The sequence below is a fragment of the Uranotaenia lowii genome, chromosome 3, assembly GCF_029784155.1.
Source record: "Uranotaenia lowii strain MFRU-FL chromosome 3, ASM2978415v1, whole genome shotgun sequence".
Taxonomy (NCBI): domain Eukaryota; kingdom Metazoa; phylum Arthropoda; class Insecta; order Diptera; family Culicidae; genus Uranotaenia; species Uranotaenia lowii.
Genome location: NC_073693.1, coordinates 138,118,775 through 138,143,777, shown reverse-complemented (window position 1 = coordinate 138,143,777; position 25,003 = coordinate 138,118,775). Strand labels below are relative to the sequence as shown.

Sequence of the window (25,003 nt, the reverse complement as noted above, 5' to 3'; positions counted from 1 at the left end):
AATTTTTTGAGCAACGTTTAACATAATAATCATGCACGGTTTCTGGATGCTTAAAATATTAATTCAAAATTTCTTGTGTGTTGCGAAGAGAAAAAATTATTAAAGTGCTTTTCGTTTAAATTTTTTTTTTTGAGTAGTTTCTGAATTTAGCCCAAATTTGCTTGGTATTGCCCGGATTATGGATTGACAATTTTGAAATCAAATGCCCGGATATTGTTAGGTTTTAAGATAGAATAAATTTGCCTGACCAGGATACGCGCGGGAAAAAATCTGATCTCTTTTATTTACTCCGTTTTTTTGTTTTGTTTATTTTCCGGTTAAATGGAAGACTGTCATATTATTCAAGAAAAATAATATTCTACGTATGACTGTGGAAGTTTTGACATATCCAAAACAACAATGAAATAATCCATTACAGAATCTTCTGTTCATATTAATGGTATAACACCAATAGAACGTCTAATTTTTAATTAATAGAATAAGACGACCATAAATTGCTTTACTTGGTTTTTGTAAACGTCAAGAATGTAATGAGTTGGTTCGAGAATAACTTTGTAATTCTATATGAATTTCATCAGAAAACCAAGGAAATGTTAGATACTATCCACTTCTTCCTTTCATACTAAGGTGCTAAAAAACTAAACAAAATTAAGGATATAAATAGGGTTTACTTTGTAAAAATAAAATTCATAATTTGATCCAACACTCAGTATCAGAAATCAAGAACAGATAATTGGTTCAATAACATCTTCAAATACAAGAAGCTTGGAAAATAAAAATTTTAGTCTCGACGAAAATATGATTCAAAATCCAAAACAGAGATAATGAAAACTGAATTAGATTTGCAAAGACTTTTTTGAATTTCATTTCTGATTTTGAATTCAAGATCTTAATGTAAAAAAAGATTTCACAACCGTTTGATGTGAAATTGCTGTGAATAATAATGCCATGTACATACACATATATTGAATGTTCAAATTTTTTTTGTTCAGTGCTTAAGCATCCATTTCTCGATAAATATGATAAAGTTAAAGTCGATATAAAAAAGATGATTTCAAAAATTAAGAAAAGATTATCTAATACAGAGAACATATCAAATGCATGATAGATAACGAAAAATAGAATGGTATATGAAAATTGGTTGATATTTAAATATTTGCAGCATAACAAAAAATTGCGAAATTTCATACCATGTAAAGTGTTGTGCCATTTCTACAAATTTGGTACCTATACGATAAAGAAAATTTCAAACATGGTTTTGGCGAAAAAGGAAAGACAGTTGATCAAAACTGCTTAAAATGACGACACATTTCAACAAAACACTTTTTGGCACTTATCTTGGGGTTAATAGAAATTGAACATATCGGTGTCAAGGATCCTATGTAAATGAAAAAAAAAAATGTAAAACGGAAGAATATAGATTTTTTTACTCTATCCCAGAAGATATTCGTTTTCCAGTTTTGTTTGCCCCTGGAGGTAGGCACTACCATAATATAACAGAAGTATTACGAAAATAGTCAAAAAACTGTGTCGATTAACTCCGTTTGAGGGTAACAATCCAGTTTCGTGAGCGTAAATAATTATTTACCTATTTTCTGCTTATTTACATGTTCATTATTTTTGCGAAATTCAAAGGCTTAACGAAGTTTGCCGGGTCAGCTAGTAACTGTATAAAGGAGACACTTCATTTCAATACAAAATGAGAAAAAGACGTTATAAATATATTTTTTCGAATATTATTTATTTATTTTTATCTCATATTTCGCATGCTTTAAAAATCTGTTTTTAAAGTTTGTAAATATTTTCAAAGTTTCCATAGGTTTTCATGATTTTTGACCAGCAAATATGTTCTATGATTTGATCAATAATCAGAAGAATATTTGAGGAACCGTGATTTTACCGTGTTTTGAGAGTTATAAGCGATAGTTCCTGATAAATTATAACTGAGATTACAAAGAAATTAATTTTGACATTGCTTCAAATATTATAAGAATGTTTTCGATTGATTTTTTGAGAAAAATGAATTTAAAGATCTAATTAGAAATCAATTTAGTTCGTGATCGAATTTTTCTTGCTAAGAACTTCAATTTGAAGAAAAAATTACTTATAATTTTTTACAACATAGTAGAGAACATTTAAGTTTCTGGACATTTTTAATAATAATTGACTTTAATTTAGACGTGCAAAGGTTCCTTAAATTGATTTCGAGCAACCTTGCAATGATTGTCTAATTTTTTTTCCTTGATAAATCTGCTCGCTAGGTAAGTTTAATTATCGTTGGTTCCCTAAGAACTTTCAACATGAATTAATTTAATTTCTTTTTTATGAGAAATTCATGAATGTACAATTTGTTGTAAACGCGATTTTATCTGATAAAATAAAATTGTGGAGTTTTAAATCTCCTTTTTTTCTAATCCACTATCTACCAAAACTTAATATTCGAAAAAACCAACCATGTATTACAAATACGTTTAAGGAAGGGAAAATTATCTAGTGATTTATCATTTCCTAAGTAGTCAGGGTTTTCGCAGGATTAACCCTAGAATTCCTATGTTAAAAAATGAAAAACAACTAAGAAATAGTTTTAAATGAGTTGACGACATGGAATAATGAACTAACATTGAAATTTTCGTACAGTTGGACCTCAAACATATTGAGGTCGATTCCACATTTTTTTATATTAAGTGGCCACAGATTATGCTGAGCAAAAATTGATTCTCTTTCCAGCAAATGCATAACCTAACAACAGTGAGCTTTTGTACCGCATTTCCGGCACGGCTTCCAAAACAGATTCATCCAGCAATCCATCGCAATGAATCATCAACCTACGAAATACCTTCGTAGCAGAGTTCGACAAACAGCCAGCCTAAGTTGTTGTTGAAAATATAAATAACCGCTGTTCTGCTGTGTTGTTAAATGAGATGCTTACCAAACACAACAGAAACATTTCAGCCCGTCGCCCATCGCATCGGGATCATCATGGTTAGCGCAAAGGCTTATTATTAAAAACCTACGAGGAAAAAAACTAAATCTTTCGAACAACTCACCTTTGCGATTCTCTCGCGCGTTCAAACTTGGACCTCCTCAGTTAAGCTCTGACCATTTCTTGAGACACGTTCGCACAACCGGCAAGATTTTTTTTTCTTTTTCTTTGTGCACAATACACACCACGGCTGCCTTCCGGCTTTACTGAATCACACTTTTTTTGCTTTTTGTTGACGTTGTTATTGTATTCACTCTGCAGGAATATATAAGAAAAAATCGGTCACCACCAAAGGTCAAAAACTTTTACCAGCATGGCTATTTTCCCTTCACTTCTGACCCTCTCACTCAGCAATAACTTTTACCTTCCAACGAATCAACGAATGAATCTACTCGGAAAAGCGGAAGGCAATTCTATGGGACGGTCGATTAATTCACTTCCGTGTGGAGTTTGAAGACACTTGAGAAACTTTTCGTATTTTCAATTATCTTGCAATTTCACTCAACGGTCGCTTCGAGGGAAGCAAACGGAGGTACATTTAACAATAATCACTTTAAAGCGGCGGCGTTATAACTTCACTGACCAGCTTAGGGGGCGCCGGCTAATCCAATCCAAATGGCATTATCACACAGCGCTTGTTTCGATTACTTTGCTTTTGCCGAAACTCGGGAACGGAATCTTCGAAAAAAAATCAACAGAGACAAACCCATAAAACGTCCCGGCCGGCACTCTTCCAATCCAAAGTCGGGGATCGTGGTGATTGCTGTACTTCCTGAATTTGCACAATTTTGTCGCGTTACGGTGTATTTCCCCCCTCTAAACTTCGTTTGCTCAATTAAACGCTCTCTAATAGCCAAATGCAGACGAACTTGAGGCGGCAGACAACACTTCGTCGTCACACACTGAAAATTTGTCACCAATTCGCTTTCTTCATTTCAAGCCGGCTCCAAATCAGTCGAGCGGAACTTAGGCACAATGGGAATAGAAATTTGTTCAAGTGCACTTTCTGGGTTGTTTTTCTTGCTCTTCTCTCGCTTTCTGGTTAATTACCGAAGCAGAACGCAAACTTATATCCCCCCAAAAAAAATCGCGTATACAACGGCGCGAATTATAAATTGTTTCTTCTTACCGGTGAATGACACACACACTTCCTGGATTTAGCTGCTCAGATTGATGCTATGAAGACGGGTGGTAGCAGTTCTGAAATAGAAAGGAACGAACAATTAATTCTCTACTTAATCGGTGATTAATTCAGTTTGCGTAAATGTATTTCATGTTGAAAACGATGTTTTTAAATCACCATAAACTGTTAGATCTATGAATTTAAATTTCTTGGTACCTACATACTTCCTGAAACTCCAGCAACAATTTGTGGTTTTATCAAGAATTTATAGTGTACATATTTAAAAAAATCAATTTTGCTTAAAATTTTACTACGATTAGCCACTTTTATCATCATTTAACAGTGATTACCGATGTAAAACTGTGTACTCTTTCCTCGCTTCTGAGCATAAAATCAAATAAATTCGAAATGAAATTCCCTAAAATTTGATCACTTATCGATGCATAAACGGACTACCTTCGAGAACATTTCTTGAGAATGGCATTTGCAACTCAATAATAGATCACAGTGAGTTGTTCTCCAAATGTGCTGCGAACTTCTACAAACCCCTGACAACAGTTATTAATCGATTGTTTTCGTGCGAAAAGCATCCTACAAGTTGAAAAAAATCGACATGTTCCAGCTTTCAAAAAAGTACATAAAATATGTAGAACAACTGTAACATCCGTCTGTCTAGGGTAAAATCTAATTAAATAGGTTCCAAAAGCTTCATGATTGAAGGTAAATCGTACCTAAAGGGTGATACGGTCAAAATTTGGTCAAGGGAAAACGCGTGTAAATCGGTAAAATCGTTTATTTCAAAAATCCAATTAAATTTCTTTTTCAAGTTTAATTAGTATAAAATTCAGGAAAAATACTCAGTTAGGCTTCCGCTTTTCCAAATCCGAATTGCCGGGCCTTACGCTTAACCCCTGCCATCAGATTTTGTACAGCCACCTTGTCCACTTTCTTCGCCGCAGAAAGCCAGTTTGCCTTGAACTGCTGCTCGTCCTTAGCAGTTTGTTTGGTCCTCTTTAGGTTCCGCTTGACAATAGCCCAGTATTTCTCAATTGGGCGGAGCTCTGGCGTATTTGGAGGGTTCTTGTTCTTGGGAACCACTTGCACGTTGTTGGCGGCGTACCACTCCATGGCCTTTTTACCGTAATGGCAAGATGCCAAATCCGGCCAAAACAGTACGGAACAACCGTGTTTCTTCAGGAAAGGCAGCAGACGTTTATTCAAACACTTTTTCACGTAATTTTCTTGGTTGACAGTCCCGGAAGCTATGAAAATGCTACTTTTCAAGCCACAGGTACAGATGGCTTGCCAAACCAGATATTTCTTCGCGAACTTTGACAGTTTCATGTGCTTGAAAATATCTGCTACCTTTCCCCTTTCTTTTGCCGTATAAAACTCCTGTCCCGGAAGCTGCTTGTAGTCGGCTTTGACGTAGGTTTCGTCGTCCATTACCACACAGTCAAACTTCGTCAGCATCGTCGTGTACAGCCTCCGGGATCGCGCTTTGGCCGTCGTATTCTGTTTATCATCGCGATTTGAAGTCACTACCTTCTTGTAAGTCGATAGTCTGGCTCGTTTTTTAGCTCGATGAACGGTTGTAGACGATACATCCAGCTTATTTGAGGCATCTCGGAGAGAGAGGTTAGGGTTTCGCTTGAAACTACCGGCAACCAGACTTCCTGGCTGTCGACAAACGTTCCCCAAACACTTTAATTGCATTTGTAACGGTTGATTTGGCGACTTTCAGCGATTTTGCCAGCTTTGCGTGCGAGTAACTCGGATTTTCGCGATGCGCGAACAAAATTTTGATACGCTGCTCTTCTTCCTTAGACGGCATTTTGACAACTGAAGAGTGAATTCTAAAATCAAATTAGGAGCAACTTTCTACACACACACACACACACACACACACACACACACACACACACACACACACACACACACACACACACACACACACACACACACACACACACACACACACACACACACACACACACACTCACACACACACACACACACACTCACACACACACACACACACACACACACACACACACACACACACACACACACACTCTCACACACACACACACACACACACACACACACACACACACACACACACACACACACACACACACACACACACACACACACACACACACACACACACACACACACACACATACACACACACACTCACACACACACACACACACACACACACACACACACACACACACACACACACACACACACACACCTTCAAAATGAGGGGTGTTCAGGTTTTTTAAATGCAAAATTGAAAGAAATACGTCAAGTTGATATTGACCAAATTTTGACCGTATCACCCTTCAGTATTTTTTGCCATGTGAAGTGATCCACAAATAGTAGTAGCCTGAGTTTTGTTGTCAAAGTGAGAAGTATTGTGTCGCTGAAGTGAACAGCAAATAGTAGCTTTTTCAGGGCTGAGTTTTGTAGTCAAAGTGAGAAGTATAGTGTCATGTGAAGTGAGTACGAATAATAGCTTTTGTAGAACTGAGATTTGTTGTCACAGTGAGTAGTATTGTGTCATGTGAAGTGAGCTACAAACAGTAGCCTTTGTAGGGCTGAGTTTTGTTGTCACAGTGAGAAGTATTGTGTCATGTGAAGTGAGTATGAATAATAGACTTTGTGGGGCTGAGATTTGTTGTCACAGTGAGTAGTATTGTGCCATGTGAAGTAAGCAACAAATGCAAACCCCGTTCGATTTTGGCCCAAACATTTTGTGTTGCCAAAATCAAACGGTTTGTTTTTTCTCAACTATTTTATCCTCATTACTAGGAAAAAAAACTGTTATCATAACCATTGACGCAATTTTTTTTTCATGTTTTAAATGCATTTAGCACTTTTCTTGTTTTTTAAATAATTTTCGTTTTTTCTGTAATATTTGGTATTTTTGTCTGTCTTGACTTGACCATTTTTTAGTTATTTTTTGTCATTTTTAGTGTTTGTATTTGTTTTATTTTTATTAAATGGAATTTTCTTAATTTTTGTCATTTTTTGATTAGGGGGAAGTCGTCTATGGCCGGACATCGTCTATGGACGGACAACATAGATTTTTCGAAAACACAATATCCTAATAATGTTTTAACACCATGAAAATAAAGTAAATAGTAGCCTGATATGGTGTTAGAAATATGGTAGTCCAATCTGAAAAGGCAAACCAATGATAGGCATCTAAAGCTTTTGCCTAGTAGTACGGAGAGGATCGCCTAAACTTTGCATTTGTATTGTGGTCAGTTTTTTCGGCTTGTAAAATTTGAACTGCACATGAACGACATCGTTGATTGATTATCTTTCGACTACATTACACAGCAAATTTTTTTTAGCTGGAAACCAGCAAAATTTTGCTGGTTTTTGTCCCGCTGACTTTCCAGCAAAATTTCCAGCAATTTCAATTGCTGGAAAAAACAGCAAACGTTAATGCTGGTTTCCAGCAATTCAAATTGCTGGAAAATCAGCAATCCAGATTGCTGGAAACCAGCTATTTCTTTCAACACAACCGGCAGTATTTAGTATGAAATTTATATTTCAATATAAAATTAAAGTTTAATATTGGCTGTGCATATAATAAGCAATAAAAACAATTATTTTCTCCCATTTTCAATTAGGGATTAATTTATTTTCCAAAAAAAACTTTTTTTTTCACAACTTTCTAACACCGGCTCTGGGGTGGCCGCTTTGTGCCAAAATGTTGATCATCCGCCACCTGTAAAAATAGTTTTGATTAGTATCTTCAATGGAATATCTACCTGTACAATAAAAACTTACCCTTGACTTGATGCCTGATTGCTAGAATATAGAGGAAAATAAAATAATTATATTAATTTAACCTAAATTCGTAAAATAGAATCTCACCTTACTTCAGCGTACGAAACCAAAACAAACTCCAAATTGACAACTCGATTGCTGATTTTCCAGCAAACTAGATCAATTGCTGGAAAGTCCAGCAATTTGAAAACCGATTGCTGATTTTTCAGCAAAAATGACAAGCACATAACCGAATGCTGAAAAATCCAGCAATTCGAAAACCGATTGCTGGTTTCCAGCAAAAATTTGGATTGCTGAACGTTTCCAGCAATTTTTTTTGCTGGAAATCGAGGCAAAAATTTACAGTGTAGATATGAGATAACAAAACGGAAATTCAAACGAAATATTAGGAAAATTTAAAAAAATGCGATTTGTCTATGACCGGACACCAAGTTGTTGTCTATGACCGGACAAGAAAATATTCAAAATTATAGATGATTTCAACTTGAAACTTTCATTTTTTCATCTCTATAGCACCCTCAAATGGTTAGCAGAAGATAAGGATTCAATAACGAAACTATTTTGGTCCTCTGAGAAACTTCAGTTTTTGCTGTCCGGTCATAGAGAATTTTTCTCTAGTTTTTTCGAAACAAATGTTCCATTCTGGTTTGTCAAAAAAACTTTTATGACTGGCTTCATAGAACGTTCAGTATTGGAAAACACATACTCACAAGATCTGCGCAAGTGATTTCAGTCATTTTGCTACGTTTTTGTGCCATTGGTGACAATTTTGGTGAAGTAATTCGTAGTGTCCGGCCATAGACAACACTTTTGGAAATGAGCGAAAACTAACATGAAATGATTTCTCTTACCACATGAATATGTTCTAAATTATTTTTTTTCTAATATAGTTAAGTGATCATAATATTGATACTCTTCAAATCAGAAGGGGAACCAATATTTACAAAAATCTATTTTTGAGGTTATTGCTTAGAAACCTTAAGTGTCCGGTAGTAAACGACTTCCCTATACTTCACAATTAGGTAAAAAATATTGTTTTTGTTGGTGAATTTTATTACCATTTAAGAATTGGTTCTGTTATAACGGAAACTGTAAGGCTATGTCGCTTCAAAAAACCGTTCGATTTTGGCACATGTGACAAGAAAGATACAGCGGTTTTAGTAAGGAGTGTCAAATTGACACTCTTAAACTTTCAACGGGTACAAAAATCTGGTATAAATTAGTGTTAAGATGTTCAACTAGGCCGTTGGGCGGACTTTTGCTTCATTTCCTTTCATTTCATCCGTTCCACTATTCAAAGAATGTCCTGAAGTGATATGAACTCACTTTTACACATCAGAACGCATCGAACCAGGCACTCAACGAGCACTTTAAAGATGTCCATCCCGAGGAAAAAATAATGAAAAGCGGATTTTTGTACAGAAGCAGCTGCAGCCAGATGTTGATTCAAGTCTTAAAAAAAATCACTCATGGATCAAAGTTTATTGTCTGAAAGATTGAAAAGAATCGGTTAACTATAGGTTTGCAAATAATTGAACCAGATTTTTAAAATTACATGATTGAAATACATATTTTTGTAAAAATTTTAGGAATTCTGGGAAATTCATACGTGATAACATACTAGACTAGTCTAGTTGTCAAGAATTCATCTGAAAGATGATTCAACAAGAGTTTTTTTTTAATAGAAATTGTCACATACAACAGAGCTAAAAAGATAAATGAGTCACATTTAAACTGATGTAAACAATCTCAATTCAAAATTTCTGGGAACCCAATACCTACTGGATAAACAATAAAATCGGTCTCCGATTTCGGTATTTTATTTCAAATCGATTCACAGCAAACATAAAAAAAACTTTACAGTAATCGTTTTGAATAATGAGTCAATGGGATATACTTATTGGAAGTTGTTTGTTTTTTCAACATTGAAATTATCAAAAATACATTTATTGAAAAAAAACTTGCATTATTTTTTTCAAGATTGGCTATGAATCTGACGACAACATTCAATGGCTTGCGTTTCGATTTACGTCAATGCACAATCCTTTATCAACAAAATTCTATTGCCCATGTAAAAGGTGACCGTACTTTTCAGTCACTGGAAAAATAATAAATATTGCACAATTAATTAAGAGTAACCTACAACTCATTACAGAAAAAAACCACAAAGGTAAATTTCATTGACCACACCAGTAAGCATACGGATGATAAAAAACCGTCGAAAGCCAATGTAACACTTGAACGGTGTGATTAATTTTCAATGGAAATCTAAAACAATGCTCACTTTTTGTACTACGCCAACCAACCATCCGGCTTCAATGGACGCCCTTACTGCTGCTAACTAGACACAGATTGGGTCGCCGTAGTGACTCACCGCGTTGCAGTTTAGGGCCCAGTTTGTACAATTCTATCCAGTAACTGTCACGACGACGACGACAACAGAGACCGCTACGAAGATCAGGCACGGCTCCAGGTGTATATATTACCGAGCCAATCGAACTTCGCCCCGGAATGTTGTACAAGGTATTTTCAATACACACGGCCGGATGACCACTTCTTCGATATCATTTGAACGAACACACCAACACTCTCGATCCCATCCGCGAGGAGTACAACTGTACTTCTTATTCTTTACCAACGGCGGAGCAACACAAATCTGCTTCAGCTTCAAACTCAACCGCTCGCATCATGCTGGGCTGGGGCTTCACTCATCATCATCGATCCTCGCCGCGTGTCCCTTCATTCCGACAAACGATCGAGGCACACAAAGAAAATTTCCTTTTTCTGAAATTCTTATGCATCCATCCACCTCACTCGACCAGCCACCAACCTTCTGCGTGTTTGGTTTTAGATTGCTTCCACTTTCTTGCGTTTTTCTTCGTTTATTCCTATCCACACACTCGATTCGTGTATTATTATCGTTCTTCTTTCTGCTTTACCTGGATTTTCAACTCACACACAGGCAGGCCATTAGAAGACTACTTCACATCCATGATACTGCTGCTACTTCTTGAGGGAATTTCCAGGAGCAGGTTTCTTACACACTCCTTCGCACAGCACACATTCAATTATTAATTGTCGAAGCACAACGATCGACAAACACAAACAAGCTCAACTGGAATTAGGAGTTATTCCTGAAGCATACCTTCTAGACTTCTACAGTACCCCTGTGCCATCAAATATCACAACCCACAATTTAATCCTTCCAATCCGACAAACGATCGTGATCTTTGGTTTCGATTGCGCAAAGGTTACATGCAAACGATCAGTTACTTCAACCCACAGGAAACTTTCCTTCTCCTCTTCTCCGTTTGAAGGTATTAGAGACTGCCACCAAGCAGCAGAACTAACTAGGTCTTGTCGCGAGCTCGCAGCGGAATCCGTACGTAACAACGTTTTTAGGTGTTTTCGCTCGCGCGACACTGAGGTGACTGAATGTAGTCGATTCGAGCGCTTTCAGTTCACCAGTCAGCAAACAAGCAGTCCCTTCATTCTCCAGCTTCGACCCTGTCCTGCTGCTGGTCTGCCACCAAACCGGAGAGGCAGCATACTTTCACATAAACATTAGCGCTCGCTCTCGCAACATAGCAGATTGTAACATGAAAATATGCGTGGTCTGGTCACTGAATTCTCATCACCAGTGAGTATGACTCATTCCGCTCCGTGGCTGGCTGGCTGGCAACGTGAGTCGGATTGGTTGGATTTCGGAACGGAGAGGATTCCGGTGTGGCCGCCGGTTGTTGGCAGAGAGAAGAATTTATGCGGTGCGATTACTGAGAAATGTCGTTCATTGCTCAAAGGATTGATCTCAAATTACGTGATGCACAAATTTCGTTTGTTGTTGAGTTTATAGTAGTAAAGGGTGTCCAGTATCCACGATGAAATTGCCACACTATGAAATTGCTCTAACTTTTTAACCGTTGGGTAGAATTTAATGAAAATTTGGGTGGATTTAGTTCATAGTGCATTGTTTACATCCTGCAAGTTTTAAAGTTCTGTGATCAAAACTCGCGGAAATGAAGTTGAAAGAACAGCTCGTGTGTGATAAAATCTTGCGTATTCATCACGAGAACAAGGATCTCTTGCATTGTTCTATCGCTAAAACGTTGAGAATTGCGAATTCCACGGTATCGCGAGTGATTAACCGGTTCGAGGAACGATTGACCACCAATCGGAAATCCAGAAGTGAAGGAAAAAGTATTCAGTACAACACCAAAAATCACAACCGCGTAGTTGGGGCCTTCAACCGAAACCCGAACACCTTTGTTCGGGATGTGACTAAGAATTTGCACCTAAGCACCTGTCCAGAAGGCCAAAACTAAGGCTGGGCTTCGAACGTTCAAGGTACAAAAGGCCCCTAATCGCGACGAGAAGCAAAACAAGTCCGCCAAAACCCGTGTCAGGAAGTTGTACCTCAACATGCTGACGAAAGTTGAATGCTGCATCATGGACGACGAAACATATGTGAATGCCGACTTCAAACAGATCCTCGGCAACCTGTTTTTTTACGACCAAGGATAAGTTCAGCGTTCCAGAGCATGTCCACACTCAGAAGATGTCCAAATTTGCGAATAAATTCCTGGTTTGCCAAGCCATCTGCATGTGCTTGAAGCGGAGTGCACCTTTCGTGACCCAGGCCACGGTGAACGGACAGGTGTACATGAAAGAGTGCCCCCCGGAAGTGGCTGCGTTCTCTCCTGGACGCTCACAACGTCCCAACAATCTTCTGGCCGGATTTGGCCTCATGTCACTACTCCAAAGGCGTGATGAAGTGGTATGTGGACAATAAGGTCAATTTCGTGCCGAAAACGTTCAACTCTCCCAACACTCTGGAGCTCCGCCCCATCGAGAAGTACTGGGCGATTATGAAGCAGCACCTTCTTAAACAACTTAAGGTAGTGAAGACAGTCGAGGAACTGAAGAAAGTATGGGTTTACATGCAAAAAACGGTTGATTCACAGGTTGTGCAGGATCTTATGGCTGGGGTTAAGGCCAAGGTGTGGGCATTTGCGTATGGACTGTAAATAAAATACGAGTAAAATGGTAAAATTAAGTTTAAAATTTATTTTTCAATCCCTTAAAATTTTATGGCAATCGGATGAAAACTCGATTTTTTTGAATCAATTTTGTGTGTGGCAGTTTCATGGACACCCTTTATTCGGAGGGACTCATGGTCGCGATTTTACGGTTCTTACAAATCTCAAATCCGGTCATTCACTCAGACACATCTGTCGCTCACAACAATGAATCAATGACTTCCATCCGGTGTTCTTAGCAAACATTCTTCCCAATCTATGCTTTTAGTGACGCTCCGTTTTTGTTTACCGGAGCCGAAAGGATCCGAAAACATTCTTAGCTAAAGTTTTTCCAATCTGTGCTTTCTGTGCTGTCGCTCCGCCTTTGTTATCCGGAGCAGGAACTATTCGAAAACATTCTTACAAATCTGAATTCCGATGTCCATTCGGGCTGCCACTGAAGTGCTGTTTTGGACCAAAACAACTTAATTTTTAGTTTAAAATAAGGAGCGTGTGTTGTATACGGTATACCGGTCAGATGAACACAACAGAGATAGTTACCTGTTTTTTTTTTTTTTAATTTGTATGCGCATATATTACTCGACTTATGCCTAAGACCAATAGATTTAACTTACCTGCAAATTTTTATTAAAACCAACACCGCACCCTAACCCCTCCTGAATTGCTATTGATCCTTTTGTTCGCGATAAAATTTGGAGGGGAAAAAGCTTCCCAACAAACATTTTTGCTGATTTAGAACGCCAATTCTTTGAACATATGCTGTGTTAAGGTGATGATTGCTGTTTCAGCTTGTTGGCTGAAAAAAGAAATATTTCAGCGCTGTTTCAGCGTGTAAGGAAGTTTTATTTCAGCCACTAGAAAGTAGGGGAAAATATGCTGTAGAATAACTTGTTCAGCATTTGTTCAACCATTTTTGACACCATTCAAATTTGACAGACGTCAGCTGTACAAGGGTAGCTTTGAAAGCGCTTTTTCAGCCATAACAAACTATATGTTGGTCATCTGTTTATCAATCAATGCCTGAAAGCAAATAGATAAAAAAAAATTTGATAGTGAATAGATTCAAGACTTTTTTTATCATTACCCGATCTCATTTTGCTAATTAAAATAATCCGAAAAATGAACTTTAATGTTCTAGAAGCATTTCATTTTCAATTTCTTCATATGAAATTGACCTTGATTGGGCGAGATATTTCGGTTGTTTAAGTACGACTCTTTTCTAATGCTCAGCAGAGTTGATGGTTGGTTCGGCGTTCTGCGGCATGGGACCAAGAAGTCGTAGGTTCGAAGTTCGAGACAAGGTTAAATGAAGAAAAAACAAAACGAGAGGGGAAAAGTAGCTGGCAAACATCGGACAGACATCGCCCATTATTATTTTTGTTTTTTTTTTCGATGATCCGTCAAGTGACGTTTCATGTCATCTTCGCTGATTAATTTCTCCAAATCTCGATGTTTAAGGGCTGAACAGCAGCTTCTCGCTGAATTTGGTTTGCCTTCTTTCAGCAAGATAGCTGATTTAAAATTAGAACTAAATAATGTTTCAGCGGTCGTTCAGCCAAAAATGTTTGTTGGGTTCTGACGAGTCCCCAGATGAAAATAAACAAAACTTACTTTCGCCCCCGGGATGAAGATGGCGCAAAGAGCATCGTGATTCCACACTCATGAAAAAAGCTATTCGGCTTTAATTATTAAAAAAATAAATTTAGCTACACTAAAATAAAAAAAAGATGATCTTATATTGCAGATCCAAAATAGAAAATTTTTTAATACGATTTGCGATACTGCATTTGCTTACAATTGGAGCATAAACCCTTTTCAAAAATCGATATCGAATGTTTAAAAACAAACTCAAACTACTCACCGTTCGCTTTCGTCCTCTCCTAGCTTAATGCTTTGCTCTCTCTCTCACACAAAATCCTGCTTCGCTCTCATCGTCAGATTTCTCACACAAAAAAATCTCACCTCACTGCTGAATCACTCATTTAAAATCCAATTCGAATGTTTCAAACAGTTTGCGTGTGTTCGTGAATGCAATATGATGGGCGATAATAAAAAGAAGCACAAAAACACCACCTTCAAGAAAACACCATTTCCACACCTTGTTCGGCAAGTTTTCCACTATTTTCGATAGTATTTCCACGCAAAAATGGGAAACTTTTGCACTTTCACCGCTCGGCTACCGTTTCGCGATAGTTTTGCCCGATTTGGAAGCACTTTTCACTGGATAAAAAGGAATAACTGAGGACCGAATAGACGACCGCGACCCCGTCTTGCTGGCGTACGTCAACGAAGAACCGTTTTTTTCTCTCTCGCTCGGCTAGTCTCCAATCCAATCCGCTGTACAGAAATCTCACCTTGTTGATTTCTCAGGCTGATGTCATGCTGAAGCAACTAGCAACGCGACCTACAACGCAACGTTCACACGACTAACCAGCTCTCATTTGATCTCCATGGAAATCGCGCAGACCTGTCATACTGGTCGCTTTGTATAGCGCGACCAATCTGATGCCGATGTGTTTTGTAGCGCGACTAGTAGGAAATCCAATGGGAATATTATTTTTTCTCGATTTGAAGCAGTGATTCCGGGTTTTAAGCACAATAGTACGAAGATCTGTCCGAAGTTGTGATAATAAACTAAAAAATATCTTAATCGGCGAGAAAATTTTCATGAATTCTTAGTTCCGGCAAAAAAAAACAAGGAATTTTGTCGGTTCAAATTTTGGCATTCTTGCAATCCGGGTCGTGATTCGATGAGTTTTTGATGGCTCCCGAAAGAAAGGAGACGATTCAAAGCATTATCAGATGTAGAGAAGTGATGATTTGTAGGGAATTTCAAAGTCACAGGTCGCGCCAGCATGACATACCAATGCGTTGCAACGCAATCTTATTGGAACGTTGCGTTGCGTTGCGTTGCTAGTTGCTTCAGCATGACATCAGCCTCACTTGTTGCTCAGGTATAGAGCTCAAGCATTTGAAATGCATTGTGTTCCCACACACACTACTGCAGCAAGCTACTCGAAACCAGTGGCGTAGATTTTTAGCCACAGCTATGACAATGATGTTTTTATTAAATTACTTTAATTTTTGAAACAAAAACTTGCGTTTTTTATGCGAACCTTCCTCACCACAAAGCTAACTTTTTCTATTATAGTATACTGTAGAACAGAACATAAAAAAGATTTTTTTGACGCGAGAGTTAAGAAGTAAAATTTTCGCAAATGTGATTTTTCAGGCAAGCATTCGGAAGATTAATGAAGCACAATAGAAAATGCTAAAATATTAACGAAAATTGGATACAGTGGTAAAAGCGTTTTTAAGTAGTATATCAAAATTTCCTTTTCTATACCACAAACGGTTAAACACATTTTCAAGGAGTGAGTTAATTATATTTTAATTCTGTGCACCTCAAAACCACCTCAAAATAAGCGCTCTGTGTCTGTGAGTTACTTTCTATAAACGCAAATGTAACTTCTGTCATTGAAGCGTGTAAATTTCATTCTCTCCCACTTCATGCACTCTCTCGAACATAAAGTCCAATTGGAAATGTACATCAACAGCATCACTAGCGAGGGAGCATTGCTGTTCTCACTTGAAAAACAACCGCCGGATGAGCCAAAAGCAGCTGATTGCTTCAGTTTCCATTTGAAAAGCCGCAGCGGAATTATTGTTAAAATTCGAATTACAAACGTATTGTGTCGGAATTTTTGGCCCGGGTTGAATAAGTGATAGTTTTTAGGTTCCATACCAAGCAAGTTCGAAGTCAGGTAAGTTTGAGAAATTTCGAAATTTTGTGGATTTCTTCTGCTCATAAATTTATTGTGGCAAGTTGAACCTGTTGTGTAATCTTTGTTGTGGTTTGTTTGTATTTTGATTATTTTTTAATGATTTTCTCATAATATTAAGTTATTAATCTATTATCTATTTATTAAAATTATAGATACCAATGTTTATCTGGATTTTACCAGTATAATGCTATTAAAGGAAGGCTTTGAATTGAAAAAAAATCAGAATTTCAAGACTTGTGTTTTCACAAAATTTGAAAAATGATTTCTTCATTAATCCATTAATCTATCACTTTAGCTTTGTCGATTTTTTTAGGATTTCCTAACAGAGTTTATTTGACGTTCGAATTGACATAAAATGGCAAATAATTCCAACGTCCCAGTACAATAAAACAACATCATCTTAAGATCGTTGCGTACACCTTGCGTGAGCTACGTTTTGATTGCTGGAACAAAAAATGTGATCGACAATGATTCAGCTGATTTTGTTCCACACTATTCTACTCGGTGGAGTTGATAATGCTGATCAAAAATTAACACTTTTTTTTTTGTTTCGAGGACTAGTTTCGAAAATTTCCAAGTTGCTCAAATGGAGTTTCAGAAGAGAATTTAATATGTTTTAATCCAAAATTACGTTTTATTTTATTTAGATTGTTCGTTTGCATCCACCCAAACCGGTTTGAAGACAAAACATCAACCAAATCTCATACATGCTTTTCGCCTTTCCTTTGTCCTCTATTTTCCAGCATGAGTGCTTTCATCAGAACAGTAGCCGCTGCATGCGTGCGGTCACGTATCACAGCTACGCAAAAGGTGGCACGTAGACCGTACAGCAGCAGTGGATCGGTCGAACCTACCAAGGGAGCCCCATCGTCGGGCAACAAACCTCCACCAACGACGTCGGCCGAAAGTGCCCACATCAATCCGGGTGCCCGATCACACATGCCCAACAACTTGGAAAAACGAATGCTCGTTTTCACCAAGAAATACAAATCGATTGATGAGGTTCCCCGGTTTATCAAGTAAGTTTTGGACGTTTATACGATTGTAGAACTAAGGAAATACTAATTAGACAATACTTTTTACAGCCAAGAAGTGATGGAACGTTGCCGCAATCAGGTGCGCATCAAAATTGCCAACTACATGATGGTGGCCACGGCTCTGGGCTGTATTCTGATGATCATCAGTGGCAAAAGGGCCCTAGAGCGGGGCGAGTCGGTACAGAAGATGAACCTGGATTGGCACAAGGAGTATAATGAGCGTGCCAGGGCTGAGGAAGCTTCGGCCAAGAAATAAGTGTCCCCACAATTAAATGGTAAGCGTGATCCTTTGATTCTTTTTCTGATCTGTTTAGAAATTGAATGCGAAGTTGTAAAGTGATAATCATATGTAATCAAATGAGTTTTCAGTTTGGTTCGATAAGGCGCTTCTGATCCAAGCTGTGTTTTAAAGAAAAAAGTGTATAAACGAATGTCGAATCTGTTAGCATCGTATTTTTACTATGCTTTTAAAACTTATCCATATCCATAAATCCAACTTTTTGAACAGAATATACTGAAAAACGCTATTTTTACGGCTTGTAGATAGTGTTCATTATTTTTTAGATTTCTCAGATATGAATGAAAAGAAACTAAACAAAATATTCAATGCCTTTATATGAATTTATCAACTATTGCATATAGTTTATCGTTATTCGTAGTACATATCATACTTTTATTTACTTCTTTTTATGTAAATAGTCAGGAATTCCATGTTATCATGCTTTATCCCACCGTGTCCACCTCTGACTTTGACCAACATACATCAAAACTTAACTTAATTGAACATCAATTCCGAAACTTCCTGGGCTTAGGTCGAATGTAGTAAATTGTTAAACGCCGAATAGGAAGATTCCAAATCAAACAGCAACTGTCGCACTTGGGTTTCCGAAAGTTCGTCCGAGGCCTGCATCGAGTTCAATGTGGCCAACCAGGTCGAAACCTTCTCTTTTCCCTCGAAATTATCCGGAATCAACGAAAGACGGTTCATCGTGTCAAGTAAATCACGCAACTCCGGTTGTAAATCGTCCATGGCACGGATCTCCAGCCGCAACTTGTCCATCAGCGTTATGAACATAGAAACGATATCGGCAATGCATTTGCTCGTATTTCCTTTGTCGTCCCGAATGGTGATGGGTCGATCTTCTCGGATACGTTCCAGCGCTGCCGGGCAATCAAGACGAAACTTTTTGACGAATGTTTCCACCGTCGGGTACTCGTCGCCCTGGACCAGTTTGAAGGCTACCTTGTATTGGACCAGTAGCTTGGAGCAAGCTGCCGTGTACTCCTGGGGCGTTACGCAGTCCCGAATGTAGGCCTTCTCTAGGTTCTGCAGCGTGGAAACTAGGGCAAACAGATCAGCCATGTTGTCGAACTTCTCCCGTTCCCGAGCATGGCGGTACAGCTTGACTTCTTCGTACAGTTCCGGTCTGTTTTCTTGCATGGTCTGGCCGCCGAACGAGTTGTTCAAGGTCACTGCCTTTTAGCGCAAAGATAAAACTTTTATCGAAAAAAATAGTTTAAAATCTTTTTTGATTCTTAATTTTTATTCAAACTAGCTTACCAGATGTACTCTTTACCTCACAACACTATTTTTCAGCAAGATATTGCAATTTTTCAAGCAGAAATAAGGAAATAACGCAAAATTCTTTTAATTTAGTACTGTTTACGAAATTTTTTGTTTTCCATTTGTGAATCATCAAGAAGACCGTCATGGTCATCAATCATCATTACACGCTGTGCAGCTATCATGAATCTTCGAAAACTCAAGTAAACCCAACCAAATTAACTCAGAAATGAGTTATCGAGTTCCATACACGTTTTTGATTTCTAATTCTCTTCGAATACATTAGAATGAGCTCAAAGCTATCAAGATATAATATCCGAACTGCAACTTTGATGTCGACGTCTATAGCTATAGCTTGAAAACATGTTCTAGAAATAGAACACCGATGTTAACCGCCTTAAGCAAGCGATTTTGAGACTGAGCAAAATCCGGTGGTCCCTTTGGACAATCGAATAATAGTAGTGCGAATAAAGAAGCCTTTATCATGTGGACGAGCCATTACCCATGGTACTCTCGATGTTAAACCGTCTCTTTGGAATACTGCAACATTCCAAAGGTTCCTAAACATGATTCAGGGAAGAGAAACGCTATACACTGGATTCTTTTTTTAAACGATTGTTGTGTTCGTGCAAAAAAAGAAATCGTGTAAAAAAGTTCGAAACAACCGGGCAAAATTCATCGCTCATTTTGAGTAAAGTGGCCAACTTGGACTGTAAATCGATCATTTCCAACCTGGTAGACCATTCCGAAGTGATTTGAGTGAAACCGGGACGCTCAAAGATTTGTTTTGGGTTGCTTTGTTTTGGGTTTTAAGCCACGGTTGTTCCGGAACTTCCGCAGAGTCTCTAAATGGCCATTCCAGCACATGTTTCCGTCGGGAAGTAACGTCCGAATCCATTTACCACCCATAGAGTGGTTTGGACAAAAAGCGGAAATGTGTAGAACCTGTTTTTGACATGTTCAAAAATCGTCTTATTTCGAGAAAATCGTTTAAAAAAAGTCGTTTAAAATAAAACCGTGTTATTTGTTATTTGTTATTTATTTCTGATCAACGGATCACATGTTGATCCCAATGATTACTTAAAATTAAGGTTAAAAACAAAACATTTAAATCTAACTATGGGGATCTCAAGGCCCTAATCACTTTTCTTCGGAAAACATCCCTCGAAATGTCGAAGTCAAAATGCTCCGAAAAACGGTTGAAAGATTTCATTGCACCGATGAGGGCGCTGTTAGCTCCGTAATTGTTCATTCGAAAGGGAATGTACAATTGAAGATCCTGATTCCTGAATCCACGGGGTCGTACACTAAGCGGAATAGCCTCCAATAGCGTGGGACAGTCGATTCGCGATGTCAGGAGGTCGGCGACAAATGAGGCACGTGTTGCTTGTCTGCGGGCTTGAAGGGTGTCGATATCTATGAGGCGGCATCGATTTTCGTAGCTAGGCAAGCGAAAAGGGTCTTGCCAGTTCAGGTGTCTAAGGGCATATCGCAAGAATCGCCGCTGAATGGTCTCGAGCCGATCGACACCGTTCTGGTAGTAGGGACACCAGACAGCTGAAGCGTATTCAAGGATGGAACGAACAATGCTGCAGTATAAGCTTTTCAAGCAATACACGTCCTTGAAGTCCTTCGCCACTCTAAAAATGAAACCGAGGCTTCTGGATGCTTTGTCAATCACATAGTTGGTGTGTGCCTTGAATTCCAGGCGCTGATCTAAGATTACGCCAAGATCGTTAACGTGATTCACACGTGCGATGGGTTCGTCTCCGAGGAAGTACTCCGCAATTAAAGGCTGCCGCTTACGAGAAAAGCTGATGATTGCACATTTGCTGCGGTTTAATGGCAGGCAGTTAATGTCACACCACTCAGCGAAGAGGTTGAATTGACGTTGCAGGAAATTGATGTCGTCGTTGTCGTTTATGGTGTAAAATAGTTTTAGGTCATCAGCATAGCCAAGTTTGGGGACGTCGAGGAGTGACAACACGTCGTTGAAGTAAATTAGGAAAATAATCGGTCCGAGATGGCTACCTTGAGGCACACCGGAGGTAGCAGGAAATTGCCTGGAAAAGGTGTCACCCGTTCGAACAATCAATTTACGACCAGTTAAATAACTGCGGAACCAGCCGAGTAGAGTACCACAGAATCCTAAGCGTTCGAGTTTACCGATGGCAATTTCATGGTTCACCTTGTCGAATGCAGCAGACAGATCGGTATAGATTGCATCGGTTTGAGATTTGGCAACAAAACTTTCATGCACAAAAGAAGTGAACGTTAGCAAGTTACTTGTCGTAGAGCGTTTGGGCATGAATCCGTGTTGATCATTGGAGATGTTATTTTTGCAGTACGTGAAGAAAGGATCCAAAACCACCAATTCGAATAGTTTGGCAATCGAACATAAGGCAGAGATTCCACGGTAATTGTTAACATCTCTTCTATCTCCTTTTTTATGTACCGGGAACATGTAAGCTTCCTTCCAAAGTAGAGGGAAGCTGGCTCTATCTAGCGAAGCTTGAAAAATGAGCCGAATAGGGGTCAGCAAGACAGGCATGAAACTTTTTAAAAAAGCAGCTGGTATCCCGTCCGGGCCGTTTAAGTTTAAGACCGTTTAAAAAAAGAATCTAGTGTACTAACATGACAGGTGTCGTAAAAAAAACAATAGAAATTTAAATTCGAAAACTTAAGACCGGTTTGTCAACAGTGGAAATCAGTTTTTTTCTTCAAGGGAATTAATCAGGGTCATTTAAGAACCAATTTCAGTACGAAACCTTCGAATAGATCCAAAATTTTATCTCAGGAAATAACTTATTTATAAAACTTATGCTTGAGTTTCCGAAACCAATTGACTTGCTTTTTAATATTATCGTGTAAAAGCATGCCAACCTTTTTCCCGGGAACACGAGCAAAAAAAAAAACCGGAATCTGACATATTTACCTCTCGCATTTTCTCTCTCGCATCGCACGTGTTTTTGTATTCGAGTCCGCATCGGCATTTTGACAAGAGAAGTCGTGATTCTAGCACACGTTTGAGTTAATTTTCAAAGTTTTTCAATAACTTTTGCATATTTGAAAAAAAATATGGCTAAATTGTTAGCCTATTACAGCCTGTGTCCGATTAACGATGTTCAGGATTTTCTCGGCATGTCACGGGATGTCGATTCCGGCTGCGTGATCAACACCTTGGGCCGGAACATCATTCAAGTTGTTAAGGTCAGTACGGTCCATAATGTTTTTTGTTCAAAAGTTTAATTTTAACGAAATTTAAATTTTAGTTAAGTAACCAGAAGCTGCAGCGCAGTTGGACGGCTCTCGATCGTTTGACCAGCAAGGTCGTGTACGATTTCCGATCGGAACGTTATGTGGGGGTATTTGGCGGAAGGCATATCCGCTGCTGGCCAGCTGATCAGAACGACATCAACAAGGTGAAGAAAGTTAAATTTTTCCGCACGATAAGGGAACTTTTCACGCTGGCCAATGGCCAGGTTTTGGTTCTCTACGAAGATGGTAGCTGCGAATCGCTGGAAAGCGCGGTTGAGACAAGGAACGAGGATCGTAAAGATCCGGATAACGTGCGGGGGAAGGCGAACATTGATATGGCTGGAGAAACTATTCTGGAAGTGATCACCGTTCCTTCGGGTGAGGAGGAGTTTATGTTAGCCTATTTTGTGCGAGAACAGGCAAGTGGCACTGTCGTTTTGAATTACGCTCTGTTGACCAAGGATAGTTTGAAACCAGACGGAGGTTTCCGAAAAATACGTCTGGAAAGAGGCGAGCAGAAGGTTCAGCTGATGGGACAAACGATTGTGGATGGAAGCGTCCATCCAATGTTGATTTCGATTTGTAAGTTTGATTTTCTTTGTTTATTCCAAAGAAAAAATAACATTTTGACTTTTTTAGGGTCGGACAAGCGCATTTTCAGTCAAACGCTGGCCCTGGAGAAGGGTCAAAGTCCGGAGGTTCAGCCAAAATCGATTGGCAATTTCATCTCGATACTGAACATGATCAACACGGCACAGCCACTGTCGATGGTCGGCATCAGTAAGGATTACATCGCCATTTATGCCAATAATATGAATCAAGAGGGGGCAACACTGCTGCTGTACAATGTTCAGTTCAAGGTTGTTCAGGCGAAGCAATTCTTCAAGGTTTACTTCAACAATTCTAAATTTTGGCTTTGCGAGCAACACATCCTGTTAGCTTTCGGGCAAACGCTGTCGGTTGTGCCGTACAAAATAAGCAAAGAACAGCTGTCGGATATGGTCGGAACCCAGCGCAGCTTTGAGCTGGGCAATTATGTAGACAATGAAAGCATCAACGAGGATTGCGAGTTCAACGAGAACTTTGTATTCCAAGGTGCTTCCGGTAAGACCGAAGAAAGCGGGGTGACCGATGACGAGGAAGAACTCGACGAAAGCGATGAAGAACTTGACACAAATAAAAATCCTTTCAAATTATTTGAAAGTGTGGAGAAGTTCGAAGAATTGCTGGAAGCTTCCTATAAAAGTGGGCTCAAAGTCGATGTGTTACGAGATGCTACCCTTCCTCATGGTTTGCTCCAAATGCGTTTGATGAGTAATGTGGACAATTCCCTGGGACCTTTGATTTTCAGTGAGAAGTTTGAAATTCTCGTCGGGGAGCTCGAAAGACATGGATTTAGCGAAATGGACATAACCGACAAGGTTTTACCCCTAATGATACAAGCAAATGCCTCCCTAGACATCGGAAAATGCCTTAAAAGATACAGTACAGTCTCGGAACGAGCGCTGGTATCAGCTTTAAAATATTCTTTGTCGTGTGAAGATAACCAGACCAATGAAATAGGCTCTTCCAAAAAATCATCTAAAGGAAAAACTACCTCAGATGATATACCGCTTTCGGATCCACCTAGTTTCGATGTTATCGAAAGTAATGACATTCAGGACAACTCAGCTAAAGACCTTCTAAACATTGTCCTCTCCTGTAGCTTCAACCGATCGTCGATTCTCCCTCTATTGCGAAACGAAATCGGTTTCAACACCCTCAAACAACTACTCGACCATCTGCAATACCTCCTAACGGATCCAGTGGCAAGATTAGTGGAGAATCCTGCCGCGGTTCCGGATGAGTTCGATAGCGACGAAAAAGTGATCGAATGGGTAGCGCTGCTCATCGATTCCCACTTTCAGCAGATTATTCTGTCCCGGGATGCCGCACTAAAGCAAAAGCTGCTCGATTGGATCGAAGTGGTCAAGAGGCACACGGCCGGTTTGAACGAGCTGAAGGCACTGGCCTCGGAAATCCGGCGACTTGCAGAGGGCAAATTTAGGGAAGGCGAAAAAGGTTTCAATCGGTGGTACAATGTAGAAATTGTTCAACTTTATTGAAGGATTGTTCTAATATAACAAAAATGACTTATTTGAATCATTTTCTGTGGATTTTTCTGAAGCGATTATCCGAACACCTTATTTTTTTGATTTACTATTTTACCAACATTATACCTGACGATACGAGATTTAACCTATGAAAAAACTTAACTCTTGATTTCATGATTTTTAATTTTTCAATTAAAATAATTTTAAACAGTTGGAAACTTATGTGAATCAGAATATAAAATTTTTGGAAAGTTTGTTTTGGTCAGAAACAAAAATTTGGCAAGTTCCAAAAGCAAAGGCGAGATAATATA

The 25,003-nt window shown here is 38.8% G+C and overlaps 4 protein-coding genes across 16 annotated transcripts in view; 2 read left to right on the top strand and 2 right to left on the bottom strand.

Annotated features, from left to right (window-relative positions):
- Window positions 1-15,254, bottom strand: part of LOC129750880 (DE-cadherin) — a 44,342-nt gene extending 29,088 nt beyond the window's left edge. The window contains exons 1-3 of one of the 13 annotated variants that reach the window (XM_055746015.1): window positions 14,817-15,254; window positions 4,113-4,183; window positions 3,048-3,661 (exon numbers count right to left, since the gene is read on the bottom strand). The gene's annotated coding sequence lies outside the window, so the exon portion shown is untranslated. Of the gene's footprint in view, window positions 1-3,047; window positions 4,184-10,203; window positions 11,342-14,816 lie in introns of those variants that run through there. The other 12 variants (XM_055746019.1, XM_055746021.1, XM_055746012.1 and 9 more) reach the window with 12 other exon arrangements.
- A 1,307-nt stretch (window positions 15,255-16,561) lies between these two features.
- LOC129756513 (UPF0389 protein CG9231) lies at window positions 16,562-18,222 on the top strand. Its single transcript, XM_055753419.1, has 3 exons — window positions 16,562-16,719; window positions 17,484-17,759; window positions 17,826-18,222. Exons 2-3 carry the CDS (start codon window positions 17,485-17,487, stop codon window positions 18,031-18,033), a joined length of 483 nt encoding a protein of 160 aa, XP_055609394.1. The 5' UTR covers window positions 16,562-16,719; window position 17,484; the 3' UTR covers window positions 18,034-18,222.
- Window positions 18,223-18,405: 183 nt separating this feature from the next.
- On the bottom strand, window positions 18,406-19,462 carry LOC129755593 (vacuolar protein sorting-associated protein 28 homolog). The gene is made up of 2 exons (XM_055752165.1): window positions 19,339-19,462; window positions 18,406-19,274 (listed from the first exon to the last, which is right to left on the bottom strand). Exon 2 carries the CDS (start codon window positions 19,216-19,218, stop codon window positions 18,586-18,588), a length of 633 nt encoding a protein of 210 aa, XP_055608140.1. The 5' UTR covers window positions 19,219-19,274; window positions 19,339-19,462; the 3' UTR covers window positions 18,406-18,585.
- A 2,885-nt stretch (window positions 19,463-22,347) lies between these two features.
- LOC129754609 (uncharacterized) lies at window positions 22,348-24,741 on the top strand. The gene is made up of 3 exons (XM_055750759.1): window positions 22,348-22,551; window positions 22,614-23,181; window positions 23,239-24,741. The coding sequence occupies exons 1-3, from the start codon at window positions 22,420-22,422 to the stop codon at window positions 24,702-24,704; spliced, it is 2,166 nt and encodes a 721-aa protein (XP_055606734.1). The 5' UTR covers window positions 22,348-22,419; the 3' UTR covers window positions 24,705-24,741.
- Window positions 24,742-25,003: the final 262 nt, after the last annotated feature.

Excerpts from the sequence above, each read along its gene's own strand:
- LOC129754609 (XM_055750759.1), top strand. The coding sequence starts at position 22,420 with ATGGCTAAATTGTTAGCCTATTACAGCCTGTGTCCGATTAACGATGTT. Across the intron at positions 22,552-22,613 it reads ACATCATTCAAGTTGTTAAG|TTAAGTAACCAGAAGCTGCA; the intron begins GTCAGTACGGTC and ends TTTAAATTTTAG. Across the intron at positions 23,182-23,238 it reads TCCAATGTTGATTTCGATTT|GGTCGGACAAGCGCATTTTC; the intron begins GTAAGTTTGATT and ends TGACTTTTTTAG.
- LOC129755593 (XM_055752165.1), bottom strand. The coding sequence starts at position 19,218 with ATGCAAGAAAACAGACCGGAACTGTACGAAGAAGTCAAGCTGTACCGC.
- LOC129756513 (XM_055753419.1), top strand. The coding sequence starts at position 17,485 with ATGAGTGCTTTCATCAGAACAGTAGCCGCTGCATGCGTGCGGTCACGT. Across the intron at positions 17,760-17,825 it reads GAGGTTCCCCGGTTTATCAA|CCAAGAAGTGATGGAACGTT; the intron begins GTAAGTTTTGGA and ends TACTTTTTACAG.